Genomic DNA, 27,941 nt, shown 5'->3' on the forward strand with positions numbered 1-27,941 from the left:
ATGCAGTAGTGGCGTCATAAAACTAAATAAAACAACTTTGACTCATTTCTTAAGTTTTCATAGCATTTTTATTTTTACATTTCTTTAAAAAAAAAAGTGACAAGGTCCAAGTCTTTTGGATGCCCAGCCCTCACCCCTATTCCCTGCTAACCTAAGCAACCAGGAAAATAATATGGACAATCAATAATATACACCCCATATACAGCAACGCATAGTGGTCAAGCAAAACACCTCCAATAATACCCAACCTCCAATGAGGTTCATTTACTGGCAGGTAAATCACTTTTTGTTTTCATGAACAGTTTTCCACCAATCGGTACTCTCTCAGCATAAGTGCAAATTTGAGAGGCACTGCCGCCAGGCACAGGGGGGTTCCACCTGCAGGGCCAAGCTCCTCCAACATTCCCTTTCACCCAGTATCCATTCAACCGTCCGGGCATGAAGATGCCCTTTCTAACCTCTCATGTGTCATTGTTGTTTACAGTTAGGATCAGGCTAGGCTAGGACTGACCCCAGACCTGTGCTTAGGTCCTTCGCCCTCCATCGTCCCCCTCTTCCAGCAGCTCAACTGACAGTGACAGGACAGGGGGGCTCAGGTGAGGTGAGACCCTCCATGTCCCTCCTGTGTTACCTGCTAACTGCTCTCTCATCTGGTCGGCGAGGTGCTGACACCCTACAGGTACAGCTGCAGCACAGCCAGGGGGGCTAACACACAAGCACATGTTTAGAGTAGGAGTTGCCCTTATAAGTACTGATCTAAGATCAGCTCTTCCCCAACCATAGCCACTGGGGGGTAAAGGCCCCAACCCTGACTATAACCATTGTGGGGTAACGGCATAACTGATCTTAGGTCAGCCTCTAGGGGCAACTTCACCCTACTCCATGGCGCTGGGCCCGTCTCAGTGCTTACTTGGACATCTCACACAGTAGGAGGGTTCAGATACAGGGCTACTCTGAGACTGTGTTCAGCTTGTCCTAATATGAGGGGGGGGGGCAGTGTAAAGTTGAACTCCCCACCTCAGTGCATGGGGGAAGTGTGCCAGTGAACCTACAGAGCAGTGAGTGAAGCCTGCACAGGGAGAGCGAAAGAGTTTGTGTGTGTGTGTGTGTGTGCCAAAGAGATGGAGCCTGTATACATTATGAGCGTGTGTGTGTGCGCGCGCGCGCGCGTGTGTGCGTCCACCGGGCTACAAACAGGAGTCCCAGTGCAGGTGCAGGTCCGTGCTGTCCAGAAAGTCTGCCGAGAACACACTGGGGGGCGTGTGTGGGTTGAGAGGGGCCAGACTCGTGACCCCTCCTCCTCCTCCACCCCCGCCCATGGAGATGTCCAGCCAGTCCATGCTGTCCAGGGCCGGGTCCCCGAAGTCCAGCCCCCCCGGGGGGGGCGAGAAGCCCAGATCACTGGTGTCCATGGGGGTAGGGGGATGGTCCAGAATACTGGAGGTGCTCAGCATTTGGCTGTGGAGGTCGTCAATCAGAGTCAGACCACCGTCAGGCTCCACCCCCAGGAGGGGTGTTCCTGTGGTGCTCTCCAGGAAGTCCTCCAGACGACCACTTCCGGTGCAGGGATCTGCCGAGGGAAGCTGGGAAGGCAGGACGGGCTCTGGAGGGGTGGGGGAGGAGAGGTGGAGAGGAGACGAGGGAGGGGAGGGGGTCGGGGGGTTGGAGTGGAGGTGGGCCAGGGAGGGGTCTGGGTTGGCTTTGAACCCAGAGATCTCTGAATGACAAAGAAAAAAACAAAAAACATTCATCCATAGTAAGACATTGAGATTTCAACTTGAGTGAATGTTATGCTTCAATAATAACAATAATAATAATAATAATAATAATAATAATAATAATAATAATAAGAGTCTGTCCTCTCTTACCTCCACTCTTGAGGAGGATGTCAAACAGGTCGTCCATCTGCTGACAGCTCAGGCCGTTCTCCTACAGGGAGAGAAGAGAGTACCTCCATTTACCATACTTTACCTCACTCCTGAACCTGATGGCTGAGACACACAGTCACACAGACTAAGACCTGAGTGAACCCAAGATGAGGAAACAGACAGATGAGAATGGAGCGGTTGATAGGACAGACATGGATAGAGAGAGAGAGAGAGAGAGAGAGAGAGAGAGAGAGAGAGAGAGGTGGAGGAATGAGAGCCATACTTTGGGGCGTTGAGGGGAGAAAGAGGTCGGTTTAGGAGAGGGAGGGGTGAAGAGAGTATGCCGGTCAAAGGTCGGACACATCTCCTCCCTCTAGAAGAATGTAGAGAATAATAAATAAAAGAGAAAAAAACAAGGAAAGGATAGACGGCAGTTTAGAATGAGAAATGTGCGTAGATGAACTAATACAAAAATATGAGATGATCTTGACATTCCGTGAATCATTACTTGACCAGTCTTACCTTGAGGGATAGGGGAGGGGGGCTTTGGCTTTCAGACGAGTCGGACACGTCCTCAAAGAAAGGCTGGAGATTGGGCGGCGCAGAGACGGACATAACTGGCTCCTGTATGCTATTGGTCGTCAGATGTAGACCCGCCTTCTGTCCCTGATGGAATGAAGGAGGAACAGGGAGAGAGAGGACAGTTACGATTTTGGATTGTTATGACAACAGACTGCCATAACCAGTAGCTTAAATCACTGCCAAACAAGTAGCTTAAATCACTGCCATTACAATATCAACTATGAAATGTCAAAAAGTTCTCAACATCCATATTATCATACATATCACACGTCACTCTCACACCTTTTTGATAGGCTGGCTGACTGGATCTTGCTGTAACTTCTGTTTTGATTGGGTGTCAGGGCTGGGTATCTCAGCTGGTGATTGGCTGGGGAGTTTGCTTGGAGTTGACTGCAATCTCTGGAGAGAGGAGAAGGAGAGGGCAGATTGAAGTCACCACGATATAACAGGTCATCACAGCTCAATGCAACTACACCTGTTACACTATCCTCATTTGGCCAGTACCAACTCATACCAACTGCTGTAATTGAATTTCCCCTTGGGGAAAACTCTACTCTTAAGAATTCATTCCTTAACATATCAACAGCTTTCCAGTGTTACAGTACCTGCAGGGTGATGCGTCCATTGGTTTTGCCCAATGAGGACACACTGTTCTGGCCCTCTGCACTGTGACTGGTCAGCGCTATCAAGTAGTGGTTGCCGTTGCCGTCGGTGACCAGGGTGGGTGTGGTGTTAGGCTTGAGGAGGTCCAATGAGATTGTTTGGGCTGGGACTTGGGCACCATTCTGTTGGCTGATGAATACAGGAGTCACCTGGGGAGAAAGAGAGCAGAATAGAGACGCATTGAAAAAGGGGCCCATTGGGTGAAAGATGGCACATGGGAAGACAATGGCTGCCCTACAATGGCAAAGTGACACTGAAATGAAGAAACTGTGGAAAAAAGAGAGACTGGCAACTCAAAGAGAGACTGGCAGCTCAAAGAGAGACTGGCAGCTCAGGGTTGACATGAGTAAGGATTGAAACCACAATATACTTCCACATCTCCAATACGATTTTTTTCTCCATTGTCTTCCCTGGAACAATAAATTCGATTGTCCAACCAAATAAATAGTTTGGAGATTATTGGAGATGTGGTAGTATACTATCTAACTATGTGATTACAACCTTTAAAATCATATCAACCCTGAGCTGCCAGTCTCCCCTTTTCTCAGTTTCATCATTTCGGCAGTGACTGTACTTTGGCTTTGTAGGGCAGTGGAGATCTCCAACGTGTAGTGCTTGTGTCCAGTATGCACCTGTTGTGAGGTGACGGGCTGCTGTTTGACCTGCTGTCTCTGGGCCCTCAGCTGCTTCCTCTGCTGGGCCTGCAGCTGTTTCTGCTGGGTCTGCTGGATGATGAGCTGCTGCAGCTGCTGCTGTTGCTGCAGGAGTAACTGGGCCTCTGTCTTCACCTGGCTCGGCTGCTGCTGCTGCTGCAAAGGGGACTGGGCCTCGGTCTTCAGTTGCTGGACCTGTTTTTGCTGCTGTTGTTGCTGCTTTTGTTGCTGGTGCTGTTGTTGCTTTTGTTGTTGTTGGTGCTGTTGTTGTTTTTGTTGTTGTTGTTGTTGTTGCTGCTGCTGCTGCTCGGCCTGTGCCTGCTGGTGCAACTGTAAGCGGTGGATCTGCTGCAGTCTGAGTAGAGTCTGCTGTGAGCACTGTGTGGGCTGTGTGGGCTGTGTGGGTCTCTTGGGCTGGGACAAGTCCACTCCCTCCATCCCCTCCTCCATATCAACCTCCTGCTTCACCGTCACCACCACTCCGTTGACGAGGGCCGAGGGAGGGAGCGTGGAGGTGGGTTTGATTTGGGCCTCCTTGCCTTGACCCATACCCCCTGTGATGTTCCCCTCTCCTCCCTCCATCTCTCCTCCTCCTCCTCCTAGTTTGCCCTGCTCCAACTGGGAGCGCAGGGTCTCCACCAGCCTCTGTTTCTGCCTGAGCATGCGCGTCAGCTCCTCGATCTGCTTGTCTTTCTCCTGGAGCATATGGTCCTTGTCCGTCTCCATGGCTGTCCCAGCGTGGGGCTCCTGAGGTGGGGCGGCTGGCTGGGGTGCTGGGGGCGAGTGCCTGGAGAGGCTGCAGGGGGCATAGAGGTGACCCTGGTTCTCCTCTTTGATCTGGGCTGGGGCCGGGGCCAGGGCCAGGCCGGGCTGCTGGGGGGAGTGCTGGAGGCTGAGCTGGGTCAGAGGAGAGCTCACCTGGTTGGACAGAAAGGAGAGAGGGTTAGGTAATAGGTATAGATCTCAGCAAAGACTTTACAGGCCATACCATACAAACATTCACTCCATTCTTAAGTTCTACCCAGAGAGATATCAACTGTACTCAATGGTTGTATGACATTAAAAGACTATCAATACGTCACATCTAGACAACATAGTACAGTTTGGGTGAATGAGTAGTTAGTGAAGCAGCATCCTAACACAAACCCACCATTTCCCCAAACATGTCCCCGTTACAGCTGGTCTCGTCGGGGCTCATGGCAGCCAGCGAGCGCTCAGATGGGGTGGGAGACACAGGGGGAGAGGAGCTGGTGCTGCCGAAACGCATGACACGGGCTGGAACTGTGGTCTGAGCCAATGAGAAAGCTGCTGCTTTGGCTCCGGTGTCTCCTGATTGGTGGGTGAGCGTATTAGTCCCGGACTGGCTGGTGCTAGCAGAGTGGGTCGAGCCCTGCTGGGGGGTTGCTGGGCTGGTTTTTGGGGCTCCAGCGGTTGTGACACCACCATTGTGCTCCTGGTAGTTCCTCAGCCTCTCGATGAGGTCCATCTTGGTGCCAGACACGGTCAGACCTCGGAGTTTGAGCTCCTGTTTCAGCTCGGCTACCTGGAGGGGAGGAGAAGCAAACACGCAATCATCATTCTGATCTTTTCGGCTCACTAGTCTGCCGGTCTTTGGGTGCACAGCAATCATCTGAGGTGGCTTCCTTTCTTCATCTTGCTTCCTTCATCTAATACTGATGAAAAGACCAGGACAGGTGAAAGCACAGACCCAGTACTTAATTACCTTCACCTATCCAGTGTTCTCAGATCAGTGCAGACCAGGGGAGGCCGGTGGAGGGAGAAATCGGAGGAGGGGCTAACTGTAATGCATGGAATGGAATGAGGAATGGTATCAAACAGTTTGACACCATTCTTCATTCCGTTCCATGCATCACAATGAGCCTGTCCTCTGATTTCTCCCTTCACCGGCCTCCACTGGTGCAGAAGAGGAGAGGAAGCTACATCAGACTATTGACATGCAGCCTCAGCGTCAGGTGGTTCTATAAGCTACTGCTCACTTTGAATTCATCCAGGTTGGCTGGCAGCGTCACTGGTTTGGCCCCTCCCACTGGGGTTTGGCTCTGACGGTTAGACACGCTCGGATTGGAGGGGGCTGGGGTTGACGTGGGAACGCTGCGTGAAGGTGAGGGTCCGGGGGTAGATGGGGGTGGCTGTTCAGCATGTGGTCTGAGAAGAGACGTCAGACAATAAGAGACGTGTTCATCTAAACTGTAGCAGCAGAGAGCGGTGAGATGCCTCCACCGACACACACTTTTTTCTCTCTCTCACACACACCTCCCACCATCAGCCCACACACACACACACACACACACACACACACACACACACACACACTCACTTGGGCGGTGCGGGGAGGATGGTGTGGTAGTTGTAGTGCTGCTGCTGCTGGTTGATGATCTGCAACTGCAGAAAGAGCTGCTGCTGGTGCAGGATCTTGGCGTAGGAGTCGTCCAGCTGAGGGGGAGGCTCGCGGTCCGCCTTCTGGTCCGGGGGGATGTACTGGTGGTATTTGAGCTTCTTCACCTTGGGCTTGTTGTCTTTGGGCTTCTTAGGCCTCTGAGGAGGACGCTCTGAACTCGGCTTAGACTGGGACTGATGAAGGGGAGAGATGGAAGAGAGAGAGAGAGAGAGAGAGAGAGAGACAGAGTGTAAGACAGGAGGTCCACATCTATAGATCTATTCATTTGACAGAGAGCATCAAATCCATGGGAACCTGCTAACCAAAATACACACAGTGACTAGCTCACCTTGTACTGAACGGGGCGGGAAACCACTGCTGTAGCTGTACCATTGGTCAGCTTCGGTGACGGGGAGGCGTCAAAGCCATTCAGCAGTGGAGGAGGAGGAGGAGGAGGAGGAGAAGGAGGGACCTGAGTGAGAAACTGAGAGAGCATCTGATTGGTTACTTGTAGTGTCAATAATGGGACAACTGTGACTATGTGTGAGGAGTTTCTAGACATATTCACAGCTACACATGGCTTTATCCTCTTCATCTGTACCAATGGTAATACACTCGTCACTTAAAAATGAAATAAATGTAGGATATTTAAAAGACTTCGAGTTGATATGAGTGATCCATACCTGTGTGGGGGACATGTCCCTGCTCTGAGTGAGCGTGTCAGAGGGGGACAGCTGGGGGACACCCGGGGGTGAGTCGTGATTGGCGAGCTGGTCCGGAGACAACGCATCACTGCTGTCCTCGTCCAATGAGCTCTCCCCTCCTGCACCCTTGGGAGAATCTGGAGGAAGGAGAACACTGATGTTTAGCACAAAAACAGCAACAAAAACATCAGAGAGAGCTCATCACTCTCTCTGTCGAAATGCGTAGGACACTGACACGGACACACACGCACAATTACCAAGTGAAGATGAATGATGAAAGAAGCAGTCTTCACCATAACTATGTGGCAAGCAGACAATGTCCTCACACAAATATTGTGAAAGTGATATGGTTTGAAACATGTGGTGGGGTGTTTTGACGGTGCAGTGGGACGTTATTGAGCATGTTAAGGTGTTGTGCATAGTGTGTGGGTGACTAAGTTAAGAAGTGGTTATAAGTTGCATGTTGGCGGTAGGAATGTGGGTGACTTGGTATTGCATTACAGTGTGTGTGTGTGTGTGTGTGTGTGTACACATCCAGTTGTGTGTGTACATGCGTGCACATTCTCTCATCGCTCCGTCCAGTTCAATCCAAGTCAGATCGGCTCATCTAGAATTCTCCAGACCTCCGCAGGAGGCGTGAGAACAATGTGATTCAGAGGTATGGCTAAGCAAGGCTAGTACATAGTCAACAGTGTGGGCTGCATTGTGTATTGCAGTGGGTGTGTGTGTGTGTGTGTGTGTGTGTGTGTGTGTGTGTTTACATACCCAGCAGTGAGTGTTGCAGGGGGCAGTTGATGACAGGCAGGATGTTCTTGTGGATGAGCTCGATGGGGCCGGGCCTGTGGGAGATCTTGTCGTTGAGGTCGTCAGCCAGCCTGGCCCTCTTCAGCTGCAGCTGCTTGGCCTGGAGAGAGGGCTCGGCGGAGGTCTCTGTGTATGAGACAGCAGGACACAAACACATTGGAATACTTTATTCAGGTTAGGGAGATATGCAAAGAAATATGCAAAGTTTCAAATTGTTCATGGTTATTAATAAACCAAAACTGTAGTATCACATTACACTAGGTATGTATAATACTAACAGTGAGCCAAAGAGTTAGCAGCACTGCAAACAAAACGAGACTTGTTCACTCAGAGTACGGTATTACGACTTGGCTCATTGCTAAAACCACTAGGAAGTGTGGTCTGATGTGACGGTGTAGTTCCCTAGTTAGCAGAGAGGGGGCACTGTGAGACACTCACCCTCCAGAATGTGCATCCTGACCAGCTCCGACCTCTCAGGACGACTCCTGATCTTCCTCTTCAGGTAGTCCTCAGTCTGAGTAGGATGAGAGGAGCGAGGGAAGGAGGAGCGACAGAGGAACAGACAGAGAGAGAGAGAGAGAGCGAAGAGATGGAGGGAGAGAGAGAGCGAGCATTCGTGATGGAATGGAAAAAGATAGAGACCAACCGAGAGAGCGCAAGAGAGAGAGAGAGAGAGAGGGGGAGAGAGAGAGAGAGAGAGAGAGAGCGGGTTGAGCGTTTTACAGAGAGGACGCGTTTCAACAAAGACTATCTGTGTCAATATCTACAAACAAGGGACCAAGATGAAGACACTCACCCTGGCTCTCTCCAGACTCCTCCTCTGCTCGTGAAAGGCCGCCGGACTCTTCAGTGCTGTGTGGAGAAAAGAGAGGGAGAGAGAGAGAGATCGATAGATGAAGAGAGACAGAGAGGGGCGACTGTGAAGACGGATGCCAACAGAGGAGACCAACCAACTCTGAACCGCTCCCTACTGGCGACAGTGTAAGAAGAGATATAGAGGAACACACTCAAAGCAGAACTCTCCAAATGAGCTGGAGGTCAAAGGAGCTGTTATGAACCAGTAAGAAGAGAATGAGCAGCTTGTAGTCAGTGGCCTGCTTCTGCATCGAATAGAAGGAAGGGACTTCCCACTAGGGCTTAGACTATCCTACAGTATGATAGAGAGGTTTGAGGCTGGGAGTCTTTGGAGCATCAATCATAGATGAATTACAGTCTAGCCAGAATCTTTCTAAAGGAACAAGTGAGGGATGAGAGAGAAAAGGCTGATGGATAGACCGTCTGGGAGAGAGGGTTTCTACATTGATCATTCAGTTCAGTCACATCGCATGTGTGTGTGTGTGTATCACTGAACCTTCTCTATAACTAAACCCATCACGCAGGTGAGTCACTATGAGGAAAAACAAGAACAAGCGGCCGTGCGCTCGCCACGCACGCACACATTCTGCATGGTGGGAAGTTGCAGGAACACTGAGTTAGGTGAAGGTTAAGTAACAACTTTGATTGGGTAAGAGGTGATGAAGTGTGAACAATGCTCAGGGTTAGGAGTAGGGTCAGCTGTACTGGAAACACTAGGATGTTGCAACTTGCAAGCAGTGGAGGCTGGTGGTAAAATAATAATAATTAATAAATAAATAAATAAACCGGGGGGGGACAAGGACAGGCTCATTGTCATGCATGGAACGAAATAAGGAATGGTTCATGCATTAAAATGAGCCCGTCTTCCAATGTTGCCTCCTCCACTGCTTCCAAATACTGAGACTCCCTGTCTGTGTAAATCTACCATAGCTAAAGGCATTGACAAGAGACAGGAGGGAGTGTAGAAACGTACAGGTAGATGTTGATGAGTGACAATGCGTGTGAAAGTGTTTGACTGAAGGGGTGGCAGCAGACATGAACCAGTAGTAAGTACAAGACAACGTGACGGTGGGAACTGACCCTTCACCCGTTCTCACCTCCCTCCCTCACTCCCAGGTACATGTCAGGTACATTAACACTAATGTCAGGTACATTAACTTTATTACAATCCCATAGCATTGCATCTACAGCACATTGACGGTTGAATAGTCTTTGCTTTGGGCGAAAGTCATAACAGGTTTTAACTGATTTTTGCATGGCCTCTCCCGCAGAAAGATGCCATTGTGAAAGCTACGTAATCTCTGATGATCTCGAAAAAAGCTGTTGTGTCTCTCTGGCCTGGCTTTAGTGTGGAAGCGGACAGGGCACTCCCCCCCAGTTCCTCTGGTCTGTTGTGTAAGAGTGAGAGCAGAAGAGAGGGAGAGGCCCGTGTTAAGGGTCAGGCCAGCTGCTTTAGACCTACTAGTACCCTCTTGGCCCAGCTGAGTGGAACTGACACTAAACAGCCCTGCCTGGCTGTGCACTGCAGAGTGTACTTGAGTATGGGAGAGTGAGTACCCTATGGAGTGGGTGAGATCAGATGGAGGGTTTGTTACGGTCTCTCTGAAGCTTGGTCCTGGAGAATGCAGATGCTGGAACAATAGGCCGCACACCCTCTGGGTCACCAGGACCAGGACTGAGGAGCACCACTGCTCTTTGGGGCTCAGGGGCATGGCCCTCTGTAGCTCAGTTGGCGCTAGCAACGCTAAGGTTGTGGGTTCGATTCCTGCTGGGACCATACATACAAAAAAAATGTCTGCACTCACTTACTGTAAGTTGCTTTTCGATAAAAGTGTCAGCTCAAACGATAAATAAGGGTCAGATAGACAGACAGATGGATATACTTCCTTCTTCACACAGCTGAACACAAAGTCTCCTCTCTCCTCACTCTAGGGGCACACAAAACAGGAAGTGGACAGAAAAGGGGGAAGTGGGCCCGCTTGATAACAACACAACATCACATCAACAGAACTCAACACAACACTGATCTTTTGGTCTCACTCTGTATACAATGTGCTCTATTCTAGGACAGCATGCATGAGCAGCATCCATGAGCTGCTCGGAGTTGAGATGAGTTAGATCGGTGAGAGAGAGAGAGAGAGAGACTTACGTGGCATGATCCCTTGGCTGACCAGCTCCTCCCGTGTGCGTCTCTGCTGTAGTTTGAGCTGGAGGACTGCATGGGGACAGAGGAAGGGGGACCCAGGGTGGGAGAGAGACAGGAGAGAGTCAGTGTCCAGCATGGAAAGAACAACAACTCTCTCAATGGTTCAGGCAGACGTTGCCATCCAACTCCCCAGTGGTTAGCGGTCCATCCGTACGGCAGAGAGGCCGTCCTTATGTAAATAAACACAAGAACGGAATGGACAGGGCAGGACTGAACGGAGGGGACTAGCTCGATCACTCTTTCATTCTCTCACTTCCTCACTCTCTTGCTTTTTTTTCTTTTCTTTTTTTTTTTTAAAGCTGCGACGGAGCAGGGTGGAGTGGCATTACACACTTCCTGTTTCTAAACTCTTCAACGGTTGAGTGTGCTTGTAAAAACACACACACCAAAACAATGGGTGTGTGAGAGAGAGCGGGAGGGAGGATGAAGAGAGAGAGAGAGAGAAAGAGAGAGAGAGAGAGAGAGCACGCCTCCATGTTGCATGAAGGCCTAATGATCCATCATTTCCAAACAGGAAGGAGTTCTTACATAACCACTCTGAGAAATACAGCGGTAATACAAGACACACACTCACATGGGCAGAAAACAGTACATTTCCTCACTATCTTTACCTCCATTCTCAATGCTCACTGCATACTCTTCCTACACACATCTTTGCATCAGTGAGGAACACGCATTATGTTGCAGGCAAAAACACAGCATCTCTTCAACAACACGGTTCTTTATCTGAGCATCATGTTTACTGCATGAGAAAGGAAGTTGAGCAGACCACTATCCAACCAGACTCTGTGCCTGCGAGTCCCAACAAAATACATGTTTCTAGAACTAATGGTTTGCGGCAGTGGTGTTTTGGTGGTCCTCTGTTTGTTTATCTGTGGCCTCTCTGCAGCAGTGCTCCCGGTGGGGTGGCCACACAGGAATGCCTGGCACTTTAAGGCCACGGAGCACCTGTCTGCCACTATGACATCACCATGGCCCGGGAGCCACTGAGGGTTCCCAATACAGTCAGCTGTTCTGACCTTCATCTGCACCGCATCAAGGCGATCAGAGAGTCCTGCTGTAAGAAATCATATTCACTTCACACACGCACGCACACACGATAAGGAATGGATGCAACTCCAGACGTGTCTTGGCACTTCCAGGGAGATCTATTCTGGGAGAGAGAATCTTACACTTTCACTCAATCAGTGATCACCATCACATCCACCACTACCCTCCCCTCCCCTCCTTTACCCTCTCCTTCTCTTTCACATGCTCCCCGGACAGGTCACTGAATTATTTCTCTCTCCCTGTGGAACATAACTTTTAGTCTCTCTCTTTCTCTCTCGGAGTGTCTGCCCCTCTCCCTCTATTCTGCTTCAGTGCACATTGGTACCAACAACAAACCTACATCCTACAGTACCTCTGTCTACAGTGAGAGTGCAGAAACACAACCTTCCTCACACTTTCCCCGCTTCTGGCAGTATTGATGTAAATCAAGGCCAAGTGAGCTAATGTTGCGTGTCCTCCTTTCTCTCCGCTTCACCCCTAGACTTACGTCCAAATATTCTACAACAGCCCCTTTCCATGTCTCCTTTCCCTCCATGACAACAGATATCTGAGAGTACAGGAGGGGTTTCTAACCCTTTCCACCACATAACCTACCTCTCCAATGCAGTCCTTCTGGGATCTGTGGTCATGGATGAAATGGGACAAGGGGAAAAGGAAATGACTGTTTGTTAGGATATCTGGGCACAGCCCAGCACGGCCCGACCACAGACCTCCAAAGTCAGAGACAGCAGGGACTTGGCCAAGGACCCCCTGGCCAACTGGGCTAATCCCTTTGTGCTCATGTGTCATTAAGCCTAATTAAACATGTCTGTCGTCAGTGTCCCCAAAGGCCCCCCACACCGAGCAATCACTGGCACACACACCAACCTAGCCTCTCTCATAAACTTAAACACACACACACACACACACACACACACACACACACACACACACACACACACACACACTTGGCATTAGCATTGGAACACTTCTATTTACAAAGCACTGTAATGATCTATGATCTCACCATTTGGATGTTAGATTGACCATTACACACTGCAACCAGAGAGTGAGACAGACAGACAGACAGGCCAAAGCTAAATGTTTTCGCACATCAATATGAAAAGAACAAACCCAACATCTTAAGAAGCTTAACAGATCTGGTCAATCAATGGAATCAAACCCATGTCTTTATAACCTAGCTTACTGTACATCATAAAGGCTAATACTGAATCAGGCTGTAACATCTAGCCTAGCCTACATCTAATGGTACACACACAAATCGTATCCAGTTTCCTTTTTCAAGTGAGCATGTACAGCTCAGACCCCACCTTCTTTAAGACTGTGATAGGCATGTCTCTCATAGTCCAAACTCAAGTCTTCCTTATCCAGACCTTCTCCCATTGGTGGAGACCCCAAGGGGGAGGGCTCGTAGGAGATGCAATGGTTGGTATCCAGCATGATCATTTAGACTTGCGATAAACAATCCTGTAAACATTTATTTTCATACACAAGTGGTGTCCCTAGTCTTGAATGGACACCGAAATAGCCGAGGATATGGGGCAAAAATATTGATGCTCTCTAGAAAGAGGTCTCGTCTGCAATAGATGTCATCCAGATTGCATTAGCTCTCCTCTCAGCAATGCTGAAAGAGATGCTTCTTAAAAATGGGAAAAATGAATGTGAAGATGACACCCAAATCAGTGGAAATGACTTTAGTGGATCTTCTGGGTCATCTGCTCCCTCTCTTTCTCTCTGTCTATCCTTCCCTCGTTTTCCTAGCAGTGACAGGCAGCTAGGAAACAGAAGTTTTGCCCCACAAAGTTGTTGGAAGATACGGTGGAAATCCACAAGGTAAAGCAAAAGATGAAAAGAGAAAGAATGAGAGGAAATGAAAAAGAGGGCAGCAGCAGAGAGAAGAGCACAGCAGTGAGCTCAGAGAGAGTCTGCTCTGGTTGCACACACACACACACACACACACACACACACACACAGCGATAGAGTTCTCCTGCTCAGCTGTTGCCATTCATTCACTGTTACAATCTGAGTGGCTGCCACATACCTCCCCACTCCCCAGTCCAACCTATAGGACCCAACCTCCCACCAGAGAGAGGTATTTGTTGATAAACAACAAAAAATACTTACATCTACCCAAGTTATTGTGAGGACAGACATTTAGACCAATACTGGACACCCTATGAATGATTGATGATCAATCATGACAAGTAGCAAAATATTCAAGACAGTATCAATTCGTGACAATCAATGATAACATCTAAACTACAAGGTTTTTTTTCATCTCTGTCAGTAACATTGTGAATTTTAGTCTTTGATTGAGTGTTTTTGAAACATATTCTGTGGTACGTCTCATGAGATTTGCAACCTACGTGCAGCTAGCCTACCCTAGCTACACAGCGAAACTTGAGGAGCAACTTCACAATGACCCACTGGAACGGTTTAAATGACAATGATTAAACAAAAGGTGTGATTCAACCTTGATGAAAAGGTGTGATCCAACCTTGATGAAAAGGTGGGACTCAACTTTGATGAAGCAGGTTACAGTCAAAGCTCTTTGATTTGGGGTAACACGTCCTTAATTGTATGTGAATTCCCTCACCCCTCTCTGTGGCTCCTCCAGAATGCTGGTGAGCCCCCCCCCCCCCCCCCCCTCCCCCTGGCCCCTCCTCTACCCCTGGCTCTCTCTCTATTTTAAATAGTAAGGCCAGTTGGCCATAAGGGGTCTATATTCAGCTCAGTATCACCTGTGCAGCCACTGGATAGGGTTACTAAGAGATATCACCCACCCACCCACCCACCCACCCACCCACCCCACCTCAAACCTGCACAGAAACACCATAACGCATTCACTCCTTAACACATGCACACGCACACACATTTTTCGTCTTGTACAATAAAACAAGTCTTGCATGAAACAAGTCGCACTCCTATAATCAGATACGATATTTAACTAACAAATACTGACCCCGACAACTCAACAGTGCCAGGCACGATGACATCATCACGTTTTTGTTTCCGACCCTACCTCGACAAGTCTTATCTTAATCATGATTGGGCCATGGAGACTGACCAATAGATGGAGGACAGCATGGGTACCACCTTGTGCACACAAACACACTCCTCCTCCACCACCGGTGTGAAAAACAGGACCAAAGTCCACCGATTATATATCACAGCCTGGAGGAGAAAGTGGGCCGGCCGGACCACCCCAAACCCACTAAGAAACACCCACACTGAAGCCTTGTTCCCTCACTGGCTGTCATCATCACAGATTGCACTGTACCGTGCTGTAATGACCATGGCCATCGTCACAGAGGAGAGAGCGGTTGGGAGGGAGGTTTATGGTTATGGGGGGGCACTAACCCTAACGTGTGGGTGGTGCAGCCATACTGCTTCCCATGGCTTTATGATACCTTAACTGGTAGGCAGGGAAGGTTTAGATACTACCTATCAATCAATCTAGATGCTATCTATCTATCTGGGGCGTTATCTAGAAGCTTTCGGTTTCAGGACACCTCAGTCCCAGTGATTCCCCAACCATTGTGTAGAGCAGGGTGGGTGGGCGGGCAAGAAAAAACTTGGGTTTCCATTTGTTTCATTTGAACATTTTGGTGCCAGATAGCCTAGCTAAAGTGTGACTCGAAGTCAGACTTCAGAGTCTCGGGAGGCCCTTTGATGTTGTTGGCACGGTGAGTCGAAAATGAAGGCCTTTGCCATATGCTGGTTGGTGTGCCGCCTGTATCGATTAATGAACGAACCATGAGATATATTTGTTTTAAGAACCGCACCATCACTTTTCGCTCCAACGAAAGGAGAAAGGCAAATACAAAGTATGTGAGAACCAATCAATGCACTCGAACAGAAGGCTTGAATGTGGACAGCTGTTGCTTCTGGTGGTATTTGCTCCCTGCCTAGAAAAACATTTTGGTGAATCACCGCTTCAGCCATTTTACTGCAGCACTGTACATAGTCTGAGGCGATTACTAGGCCAGCCGTCCTTGAATACTCATCCTGCCAGAGATTGTTCAAGCAGTATAAACTGTTATTGGAGTAATTGTGACTAACTCAGTGACACAGAGACATCCTGGGGAAGTGTACATGAATGGGCACTCCCCCATTCTCAGGTCACCTTACTGGGGCACAGTGTCCCTGGATCTGGGGAGGGCCTGGAACAACCAGGAATCCAGACAGACAGATAATAACCCCACAGCCCAGCCTATACACACTCTGCTACTGAGGGGGAGGGATCAGCTTTAGTTGTGGGACTGCTGGGAATAACTGGGAAATGTCAAGACGGACTGTTAGTCCTTCAGAAAACCTCCCCAAAACAAGTCAAGTCAGTCATTAAAATTCCACCAGTGAAAACAGAAGGTGTTTTTTGACTGTGTCCTTTTCCTTCCTTGGAATTCTCAGAGTATAAGTGTGTTTACGTTTGACTGTGATTGGCTCATAGCTAAATATACCTCTCTGCTCCCTCACGCTGCCTGTAGAGATGTTATCTACACTGACGGTAAACAGACTGAATCTCAAGGCTGTGTTATTATGCTGGAGCTGGTACCAGTCAAATTCCCTTCCATGCATTACAACGTCACCAGCCTCCCGTGTTGTATTCCCTCCCAGGAAAGTTCCTTTGCCTCACAGTGCGTTTTCAGAAGGCATTTATGCACTTCGTAGTACTGTAGTTACTAGAACATTCTGAATTGGTAGTGAAGTCATGATCTGCAAGGCAGCATGTTAATATCACACTGAGTCCACAGAAGGCGTTAATAATACAATACTATACATACATACATACATACACACATACATACATACATACATACATACATACATACATACATATCAGAGCTCTTCACTCCACAAGACACCTCACTATTCGCCAAACAATTTCAGACAGTGAGAGGAGAGGTGGGGAGACAGTTGTAAGAGACAAAGAGTCAGCAAAAACAAGAGGAGAGAGAGAGAGAGCAAGAGAGAGAGAGACAAAGCATGAGGGCGAGAGAGAGCTATACGACGCAACGGGTATCCAAATGCAGGGCAGCTGTTGGCATCTGGTATCATGAGGCAGCATAGCAAGAGGGGTGGAGGGGGGTGAAGGAGGAGGGGGGGGAAGGGAGGTTACGCTGAGTTTGGGAAATAAGGTATGGGGCAGCAAGAAGTAGAGGAGAGAGAGAGGGAGAGACCGGAGAGAGAGTTCACATCCAGGCGTTCTGTTTTTGTCATAGACCCTTACGTAACCGACATCTGAAAACATTTTATTCCGAACCCCCCAACCCCACTTTACACAAAACATATCCTCCCCAGCGCAGCTTCAGTCCACCCCTATAGCGCTGGCAGACAGACGAGATCTGGAGTCTGGAACGTGGGACTGGGTTTCTGTTACATGTGGCCACGAGAAAATGTACAGTTTTAATCAAAGAGATTTAATGAAAGAGAATGTCAGAGACCTATCAAAATTAAAACAGCGATGTAAGAATTAAGTTGAATGAGAGAACCTTTGAAATTAGGATCAAATCACCCAACCAGTTATTCACACCACTCTTTAGTCTTTCAGTTATGTGTGTCGCTGTCAATGTTTTCTTTGTTTGGTTAGGTTGCCATTCCCCCCTCTTCTCTACTTCCTGTGCAGGTTCGTCTCCTTCACCTGGAGGGGTCATGTGATCTGCTAGCGTGTTTCTGTGAAGGAGTGATTCTTATCTCTGATCACTATCACACCAGAGCCCTATCACTATGACTATCACTATGACTATCACTATGACTATCACTATCACTTGAAGTCCTTGGTTTGTGCCTGCAGGTCTTGTGTAACACTGATAACAGTAGATGATGTGAGGGAGTTAGAACAGCAACCAGACAACACTGCCCTACGAGCTCACAACCAGCAGACGCCCACGCTAGCTACCAAGCCAACTAGGGAACAGCACACAAACTAACTCGTTTGAATAAACGGTCAAACTAGTATACAAGCTAACTCGCAAACAACACACCTGTGGCAATAGCAAAAAAAAAAACAACAACAACATTTAGCAACACTACCATCAGGTTGCATCCGTGTTCACTTGAAACGCAAACAGGTGTGTCCGTTTTTTCATGGTCTGAGAATGTGCACATTGACCGACAATGTACTGGCTGTCACAGGCTGATAAGAAGTCAACAGTATTCACTGGAATTAAGTCGAAGGAAACCCCAGCTGGCACAGGTCCTCCTGTCATCGATACCATTTCCTTCAGGATGTGTCATGATAACAAAACAAAATCCACAGTCCACAATGACCTCTCCAAGATTAATCCACAATGGATTAGGGCAGCACTCAGCCATGAGTCACTGAGTAATGTCAACTGGTAGATGCTAAGTGGGATCCTTGGGATGACCCTACTGTAAACCCTAACCCCTACCCTAACTCTAACCCTAACTCTAACCTTAACTCTAACCTTTTAACGTTTACCATTTTCAATCTCAATGGGGATGACGTCAGAGTTGGGTCATCCCAAGCATCCCACTTAGAATTTACCAATGTCTATTAAATACAGACACTCGTCTGGAGAGAACAGGAGGAGCCTTCCAGCGGACGTGCATCCTGTGTGTGTATGTGTGTACTGAATTTGTATACCAGTGAATGTATATGCATTGTGTGTATCATTGTGTGTGTGTGTGTGTGTGGTTGGCTGATGAAGCAGTTTTTATAGCTTGAGGGGACAGATCCCACAGACTGATTATGTTCACAGCTTTTTTATAAACAGGAAGAAGTTATTGGGTAACAAATCAAAGCTGTGCTAATGAAACTCCACTATGAGATGGCACCGTGGCATGTGAAGCCTGTGTGTGCATGTCTGTCTTAACAGTGGGCAGCCTTGTGTTGGTTGAATGTGTGTGTGTGTGTGTGTTACAGTCCTGGTGAGTCATAGAATGTGTATGTATGAGTGTTTGTACAGGACACAAGATTAATCTAGCCCAAGCCTTTTGCAAAAATATGTGCATGTGAATACGTGTTTGGCTGCATATGTCTGTTTATGAGAGAACTGACAGAGATGGAAAGAGAGAAAAACCATAAAAACACTGCTATGGGAGGATGGAGGAGCAGAGGGAAAAGAGGGGGAGAGAGAGTGAGTGGGGTTAATGCTGTAACTGAGTAGGTGACACAGACAGCTGTGTTGGGTTTTCTGCAGCTGTGCGTCTCGCCAGCATTGAGCAGGGAGGCCCCCTTTCCCACTCCTCTCCCCCCTTTTTGTTCCCATCTTTCTCTCTGTGTCTGTTCCAATCTCTTCTCCCCCTTTCACCTCCAATTCCCTCTATTTCTCTCTCTACTTCATCTTTTCTTCCTTCCATCCGTCCGTTCCTCTCCTTCTTCTCCTCCTCCTCCTCCTCCTCCTCTGTCTCTCTCTCTCTGGCTACAGTGAACTCTGGGCCTGTGAGAGCATGCCGGAGCCTATGCTGGCTGCTGCTGGCACTCTGCCCTCCCTGTTACATAACTCTCCAACCACACAGCTCCACAGCTCCACAGCTCCACAGCTCCAGGACTCAGAGGCTTCCTCCATCCACACTACACCCGCACTGAGGGCCAGTAGAGGGGGCACAAGGAGTGCCATATCAAAGCTACTTCCTGGTTCCAACACAGTGTGTGTGTGTGTGTGTGTGTATGTATGTGTTTGTGTGTGTGTGTGTGTTTCTCTTTGTGCATTTGTGTGGGCATCGGTGTGGGAACAATGAGACCGCGGAGGACAAAAACCAGATTGAGGTGCCCCCCCCCCCCCCCACACACACTGTAATCTTCAGATTCTCCATCATTGCTCTAGTTTAGAGGTAAACACCACATCCAGTCAGCAGAAAGGTACCCCGCCTCCCTCTGTTGTCATCATGTGTGGGGGTAGGAAAGGGCTACCTACTTGTCTCTCCCAGTGTTGACAGGTTTGGATGACCTGCTCAGCCAGCCTGACCAGCCCCAGGCCCCGCCAACCACCCACCCCCGACCCCAACAGTCTGAAGCCAGCTTGTTTAACATGACCAGCCCTATGGGCATCAAAACACACAGGGGGCAGGCTCTCTGGGGGTTGCAGGACTGGTTCTTCCCTGCTCCCAAGCGATGTAGGAACAGCTCTCCTTACTCCAATACAGGCTAATCTGTAACAATCACCATTAAGTCTGTGAAAATGGGCCCTGAACCAGTCAGATTTCCAAGGGAGTAGGGGACACAAATGGGAGCAGCCACACAGCCTTGCCACACACATACATCCACAACATGAATTGACAAGATGCACCTGGTGCAGATGAATCAAATTAATTTACAATAATTTCAAAACCACATGCCTTGTCCAATACAGCTCCACAACTGTTATACAGAAATAACAGAAACGGATCGGACCCAGACTGTAGTGAATATGTTCTTTAGTCTACTCTCCCCTGGTCCAGTCGGTTCTGCCTGAGGGCTGTGTGCCCTGTTCCTCCCCTCCCGCCCTGCCTCCTCCTGATCCTGAGGGGGTGGACAGGCAGACAGCTGCTTTCAATCAGGGGCTGTCGCCTCTGAGAGGAGCCCTATCCATCATCCACAAGCACTGACCCACCCATCCTCATCCCCATCCATCCAGTACTGCCCAGCCCAGCACAAACTTCCCTCTTCCCCTCGCTGGAATCCCTCCAGGGTAGCTTCCCTTACCCATATATCTGCCATCAAGCCTGCCTTGAAAAAAAAGGCCACATCTGGGGTACTTTTACAGCATGGACTTGTTTTCAACTGAGAGTTGTTAGACAACTTTCAGCACTGGCCTGCGTTTAAGTTTCGTTTCATTCATTCATTCATACATACTTTGGCTTCAATTACAATCTACATGATGTGAAAAACTGCTTCTGGCAAAAGCAGAAAACAATATTTTTTTTTACAGTTATGCTTATTCTATCAGCTTAAGATGCTAAAGAAAGGAACAGAAACATGGTAATGATGAGTGGTTATGGCAGTGCTTATGATTACAATGCTTTTCCTCTGCTGAATAGGCCTTGAGATTACAGAGTGCCTGTGAAACTTTAACACGAAGGCTAACAGAGCAATACATACTTCCCACACTGGCAGGCCTGGCCATCAAACAATAACACTCCGTGAAAGCTCGCTCTCGCGCTCTCGCGCTCTCTCTCTCTGTCTCTCTGTCTCTCTGTCTCTCTGTCACTGTCTCTGTCTCACACACACACACAGCAAGAAAGGAGACTTTACCTGAGTGTATGGCCATATCCCTCTTCAGGACAAGAGTACAACCCTCCCTCCAAGTTTAACAATCCATACTCCACAAAGAATGGCAGGAAAGAGAAGGTGCCTGAGAAGTTTGGCGAGACGGTCCCTCTCTGTGGCAGAGATTCTCCGCGAGATCCACAGAAAAAGTGAGTGTGTGTACAGCCCACTTCTCCCTATACTGGCTGCACCCAACCACTTGTGTCGGCTTGCAAGTGTGTGCACGCCCTGACAGAAAGGGTGCCTGTGTCTGTGTGTTTGAGGGAGTGAGTTTCTTCTTCCTTATTGCTCCTTAGATTACAACCAAGTCCAGCCTTGAGTTCCTAACCTCTGGGGCGACACCTACTTTTCCCCGCTCTGGGAGCGTTTTTTCTTTTGAAAGGCAGAAGGTCGCACTGCAGCTCTTGCAGTCGCTCAGAAGTAAAAGTTGAGAGGAAGCGAAGGAAAAACACTGGTGCCGAAACACATTCCAGCTCACCTTTTGGCCCCTCGAATACTAACACACCCCTCCATTCTCTTGGTCTGTTTTTCTCTCTCCCTCTTTCCTTCTCTACAGTTATGCAATCTTGTCTTTCAGACAACTCCCCCTTTTCATCCCCCTCTTTCTCCTCCTACTTCTATACCCCCCCCCCCCCCCCCCCCCCCGCGTCAGAATTCTAAATGATCTCAAAATGCATTATTACACCATGTTCACATTCCTTCTCCTACCAGTTAGGATTGGAACAGAATGCTACCGGAATCTCCTTCAGGGCCACGCTATCAAAAGGCTCAAGCGATACATTAATTAATGTTAAATTAACATTGGTCTAGATGCTCTCTCTTGCTTTCATACTTTCTCGGACACAACCACAAGCGCACACACATGCGTGCGTGGAATGACAACACACACCTCTGTGCTGACCCCATACTCAACCCCAACATATTGTAAAAGCACGGTGTGTAAACATTCATGACAATAAATCTTCCACAGCCCCCTCTCTCTCTCAAGGACAGAGGTAAAGTGTAACCAAGAGAGAGTGTAGCTTGGAAGAGACACAACATCATAGCGGCCATGCAGAGGGTATCAAGATGGACACAGAGCAGATATCAGGAACTGACAGATAGCTCTTCTAGCATTCCTCTCTCTTAGATGGTGTCGAGTGTGTTGCAGAGCTCACGCCAGATAAGACAATTAGAGGTCCTGCTACAACATGTCGGCTACTAGCAGCCAGCTGCTCTGTTAGAAGTGTAGCCTAGGTAAGGGGTGTTTAAACAGGGAGTGGTGGCCTGAGGCTGGGGGGGGGGGGGGGGGGTGGGGTTAAACAATAACCTAGCCTCTACCTTTTGTCATTGGAATTCATTATGCAGGGTCTATATCTCCTGCAATCTAGTTTCACTCTTTTATATACCCAGGCTATAACTTACTCTCATTGTCAGTACAGGCAGAATACATACAATTCTCATTTCTGTCTCTTTTTCCACTACAGATGAATGCCTACCACTAGGGTAAATGAAAGCAGTATTGTGACCACACCCCATAAAGAACAATAACCAAGACAGCAGAGTGATTTGTGAAAGCAAAAATATGTGGGCAACAGTCTAAATACAGTTAACTGATGGTAAGTGTGCCCACTCTGTTTAAGTGCAGTTTGCTGGTCCCAGTTCCAATACTTCCACAACAGTTCCAAACAATCGCATAGTATCAGGAAGCCATTGTACTGCACTGCACTTAGCATGAGACACAAACGGAAGATCTCCAATGTCTTATTAACTGTTTTATGAGCGGATTATATCACTATCTACTGTACGATCAGCAGCAACCCTTCACTCTCCCCTCCTTATGACATCACCATATGCCCACCCGCCCGCCCGCCCGCACGCACGCCCTCTCCTCATGTGGCCACCTAATCTCTGCTTCTCTAAATCTCCCCCCGTGGAGAGGTAAGCCGATACATGAGAGAGGTGTACGGACACACCTGATACTGAACTTCTACTTTTCAGGTTTTCCTCCCCCGACACTAATGTAATATGTTGCCCATGTACCACGTTTAGTTACGTGGTGTTCATGTTCAAAAGCATATCTTCTTGCACTCAGCCCCGTCAAAGTAATGACATCAAGGCCGATAACAGTGACTGGAAGTAACTGTTGAAAATCTCACATGGAAACTACACTGGTCACGTGTGTGCACCAACGACATGTGAGTGTTGCAAAATTCTTTAACGCTCCAATTCTATTCGATCATTTCATCCGAACTGCTCGAGTGAGTCTACGAGCGTCCACAAGAGCCTGTCCCCCCCCCACCTCAAAAAAACAAATAACGATCACTGTCCGGAAGGCAAAAGAGGTGGTTGAAAGGTTGATGATGGGGGAGGTTACAGGGTTGGCGGTAGCTTAGCTTTGCTGAAAAACTTCAAAATCTAATGAAACACTTAGTGAGAACAGTATACTTGATTGACTGATGGCATTAAAGATGCATACTGTCTAAAAAAGTTATCAGTGGTCCACTCACCATTTTTTCTCTCCCGCAGCGGTAGCAGGTTGGGGGCGGGCTGCAGAGACAGCTCTTCAAGCTCACTGGTCACTGCTTCACTCTGTGGGCTGGAGGCGGAGCCTTGTGCCATGGCAACCTCCATATTGCCGGGACATGGCCCCTCCCCATTCTGTGGCTCCAACGTCGCCAGGGTGACAGAGAGACCTATGGTGCATCCAAAACAAGAGACGGTTTAGGTTTGGAAATTGCCAATGTTGATTCATTGGCAAATGCTTGAATTGGGTTTTTACCATTCAGGTTGCATTGTCAGAGAGGAATATAACCCAAAGCCCACTCAATTTGACCTTTCACAGAGAAGATCCCCTCATCTGTATCAGCTTGCAACATTTCACCAGAAAACTGACGCGTTATTGAAGCCTTCCTTCCAATGACAGCTATGACAACTACAGAAGTTACATCAACATACAATTTCCTTGAGGCCCACTATTATAACCACAGCAGAGTGGTAGAGTAGCCCTTTAAAACACTCTATGTTGCTCAGGGCAGGAGAAATGAGACAGGGAGGTAGGACATGGAGCAGTCCAGCATGCTTAAACATGCAGGCGGAACACCGTACACTCTTGTGCAATTATGGAACTCTGAGACACAGAACAGGGCAAGAATGCAAGGCTGCAGGCTACGGTTTGAATCAACTATCTAGAGGAATTTACATGTTGTGCCTCTGCTTTTCTGCAAAAGAGAAGTTTCCTTGACCTATCAAACTGAAATTTCACTCAAGAGTTTGACTGAAAACAGTCACTCAGTCACATAACCTTGGAATGGTTTACATGGATAAAGGTGTTGGTGTTGTTGGGAATCTCTCCCTCTCTCTCTCAATCAAGCCAAGCTTGCGTTCACCTAACACAGTTACTGATCTGCTCAATTGGTCGGTCGGTCTCTCTTTCTCTCTCTCTCTGTGTTAGGGTGTGGTTGACATACTCTGGTGTTCAGATAATGTTGGCTTGAGGAGCAGGGCAGCACTGGCACTAGCACTGGCAATGGCTCTGGAAAAACCATAATGCTCTGTCTGAGAGGATTTCTGTGGTTCTGAATGTCCCAGCCAAGGGAAGTCCAGTCTCCCTCTCAGCCACCACTCACCATCACTTAAACAAACTGGACAGAAACCTCGTCTGGTGAATCTCAACAGGGGTTGGATTAATACGATGTGTAATAACACATCCATAGAACCACTCAGAAGGGCTGTTTGTTTACTAAATAAAAATGCAATTGACCGTTATTATGCTGTTATGTTCAATTCTGTTCATGTTGATTCATTACAGCACATTTGAGTCTGATTAAATAAACCAATCTCCTGTTGCATAACTTTAGTCATAGCAGTCCCCTGCCCCCATCCCAGCACCACCAATTACCTCATTGTGACATCCCATCGTGGTAGCCCCAATGACTTAATTCAGATAATCATGAGAGAGATCTCTGACTTGTAGGAAAAGATTTGAAACAGTTCCAAGAGGTCAACTTATGAAGAAATTAAGTTAAACCCTGCAGTGATATGAGGCAGCGCAATGCATGAAATGACTCTGGTCAGCTGATGCCAACCTCCTTGTCCCCATCACCAGGACTAAGGGGGTACAAAGCTTTCTACACTGCAGCCTCCACTCTTTGGAACAGTCTCCCAAACCACATGAAAGAATCCAGCACACTCGATCCCTCAAAAGCCATCTTATTAAACTTGCTTTTAATCTTTAACAAGTGTTTTACTGTTGTTTTTACTGACTGTGCTTTTGTTTTACATTTTATTTATCTATCTATCTATTCCTGTTCTCTCCATGAAATGTAGTGTCTTTGAGCACTGAGAAACAAACAAAATAAATGCATTATTATTATCATTATCGTCATTGTGGGACATCATCTTTGTATGTAGAGCGATGTCACAATAGTAGAACTTGACTTCACATAATAGTAGAATCAATGCGAGTTTGGATGACATCACAATGCAGTAGTAGAACTCAATCAATAAGTTGTGTCACAATGAAATTCATCAAAAAGCAATGCTAGTCAACAGATGAGGGAGATTGTGACTTCACAATGCAGTAGAACTCTGTTAGTTTGGATGACATCATAATGCAGTAGTAGCACTCAATCAATAAAGTATGTCACAATGCAATGACAAAGTATGTCACAATGCAATGAATCACCATGCAATGCAAGTCATTGATAATGGGGAGGGTAACAATGCAATACCTCAGTCATTTTAGGTGGGGTAATGTCTCAACAATGCTCAACTTGGTCAACTTTTGAGGGTTGTGATGTTATAATGCTGTTGATCACAATCAGAGATGAAAAAGGATTGTGATCCTCCTGTGCAACCATGTTCTCACAGAAGCAATGAACTGTAATATAACATATATATCAACATCAGTTTTTTATACAATGGATAAACCCAATGGATATATGAGCCGAGTAATCTGCAGGTATGTCAGCTTCCAGTACCTTCCCAGTACCCCAATATAAGGGGCATTGTTGAAACATGTAGTGCATTGTACTGATACAATGCTTGCGGTAGGGACAGCATGTTCTCAGACATTCCTCTCACTGCAGGCCTACACTAGTCTGTTCAGATCTGATCCAAACATGATCCTCAGGGTACACACCTCCCACCTGAGAATGTGGATTCAGGAAGATACAGTGCAAAACAGCGTTTTAAGTTCCACTCCGTTTCAGCCTATGAGATTGTCTTTGAGAAATCCAAACAAAAATAGCACAGCTGTCAACCAAAAAACATCAATGGAAATAGGGAAAGAATAAATTAATGCTGAACTAACAGACCTGGGTCATAAACATAGGCCTGCAATATGACAAACACTTTTGAACTGCTTGAGTGTAGCCTGGTCCCCCAGATATTTGTGCTGTACAGCCAAGTCCTACTGTCCTTATTGTGATCGCAACAAGGAGTTGGCTATAAGCACAAACAAATCAGACCAGGATGTGTGCGCAACAGCTTACTCACAAAAGTGTGAAGCAAGCTAAGCTATGACACTTCAAATACTTTCTGCCAGGTAAATTGGCATTGCATATATTTGTCCCAGGTTTGCTAATAAATGACATGACAGGAGGAAATTATGAGACTGAGTCACACAAAAAAGTGAGTCATTCATTGCCTACCTGTACTGCTAAATCCTTCAAACCCAATGGAAGCGTTTTCCCATTTCAGCGCACAGCTGAAAAGAGTGCTAGAAGAGAAGAAGAAAGATAGACTGGTTTTAGTCAAAACCTGTTCATCAATTGTTCTTCGCCAAGTCTACTACACTATTCATCACATCAGAATAGCTCTGTAACCTGTGAAGTACAACATGTGATTGAGGGAAAGTACTAATGTTGACATACTCGTTTTCATTGATTACTTTATTAAGACAAGGGTAGTAGTTACTACAGCTATCAAGGGCATTATACACTCACCGAACACTTTATTAGGAACACTATACTAATACTGGGTAGGGCCTCCCTTTGCTCTCAAAACAGACTCAATTCTTCGTGGCATTGATTCCACAAGACGTTGGAAACATTATTTTGAGATTCTGCTCCATAATGACATGATTGCATATTTTTCAGGTGCACTTTCAAGCTGTGAATCTCCCGTTCTACCACATCCCAAAGGTGTTCTACTGGATTCAGATCCAGTGACTGGGAAGGCCACTGAAGAACACTGAACTCATTGTCATGTTCATGAAACCAGTTTGAGACGACTTTTGCTTTGTGACATGGTACATTATCATGCTGGAAGTAGCCATTAAAAGATGAGTAAATTGTGGCCATGAAGACATACACATGGTCAGCAACAACACTCAAATAGGCTGTGGCATTCAAGCGATGATTGCTTGATATTAACGGGCCCAAAGTGTACCAAGAAAACATTCCCCACTTTATGTAACATTATGTTCCTAATAAACTGTTCAGTGAGTGTATATGTAGCCAACTCCTAGCCAGTTAGCTGGCTAGCTAGCCTGGCCACAGTGATCACACTTCACACTGCAGCTGTCATTGGCTAGACAGCTAGTTAGCTCGCTAGCTATTGTTGTAAGTAACAATACTCAGGCCAGGGAGGACTCACCTGAACAGTCCAACGCAGAGCTTCGAGTTATTCAGTAAAATACTTCCACAATCTCAGACAGACAGCAAAACAGGTTTAGCTAAACGGACATATATTGCTGTCTAATACTGACGGTGGATACAAGTCCACATTCCCTCTTCTTGGCTCCAGACAGCTAGCTAGCTAGCTTAGAATCGTGATGCTAGCAACACACAGTCAGCAGACTGCCTGTCACGCGGTGGATTTCTCTGATGTAGCTTGTTGTTGTGAAACTTAACAGAAATCTGTCTTGCTCTATATCATGATATTAAAGTTTGAATTAATGTGTAATCCGTTCACATATCATTGTTGTTGGGGTGAAAGCCTTTGGTTTTGGTGCAGCACTTCCG

General features: G+C 47.4%; 1 protein-coding gene across 2 annotated transcripts; it reads right to left on the reverse strand.

The window, feature by feature from the left end:
* Positions 1 to 46: 46 nt before the first annotated feature.
* mrtfab (myocardin related transcription factor Ab) lies at positions 47 to 27,941 on the reverse strand. 2 transcript variants are annotated; one of them, XM_083687920.1, is made up of 18 exons: positions 27,574 to 27,941; positions 26,628 to 26,695; positions 23,484 to 23,669; positions 10,677 to 10,742; positions 8,469 to 8,524; positions 8,111 to 8,186; positions 7,634 to 7,798; positions 6,848 to 7,005; positions 6,514 to 6,648; positions 6,105 to 6,358; positions 5,764 to 5,932; positions 4,917 to 5,309; positions 3,746 to 4,684; positions 3,056 to 3,262; positions 2,733 to 2,849; positions 2,391 to 2,534; positions 1,869 to 1,929; positions 47 to 1,717 (listed from the first exon to the last, which is right to left on the reverse strand). In XM_083687920.1, exons 3-18 carry the CDS (start codon positions 23,605 to 23,607, stop codon positions 1,188 to 1,190), a joined length of 3,594 nt encoding a protein of 1,197 aa, XP_083544046.1. In that variant the 5' UTR covers positions 23,608 to 23,669; positions 26,628 to 26,695; positions 27,574 to 27,941; the 3' UTR covers positions 47 to 1,187. The 2 variants fall into 2 exon arrangements, with proteins under 2 accessions (XP_083544046.1, XP_083544047.1); XM_083687921.1 differs by lacking the exons at positions 23,484 to 23,669; positions 26,628 to 26,695; positions 27,574 to 27,941 and adding an exon at positions 20,980 to 21,397.

The sequence above is a fragment of the Argentina silus genome (genome assembly GCF_951799395.1).
Source record: "Argentina silus genome assembly, chromosome: 16".
NCBI lineage: Eukaryota > Metazoa > Chordata > Actinopteri > Argentiniformes > Argentinidae > Argentina > Argentina silus.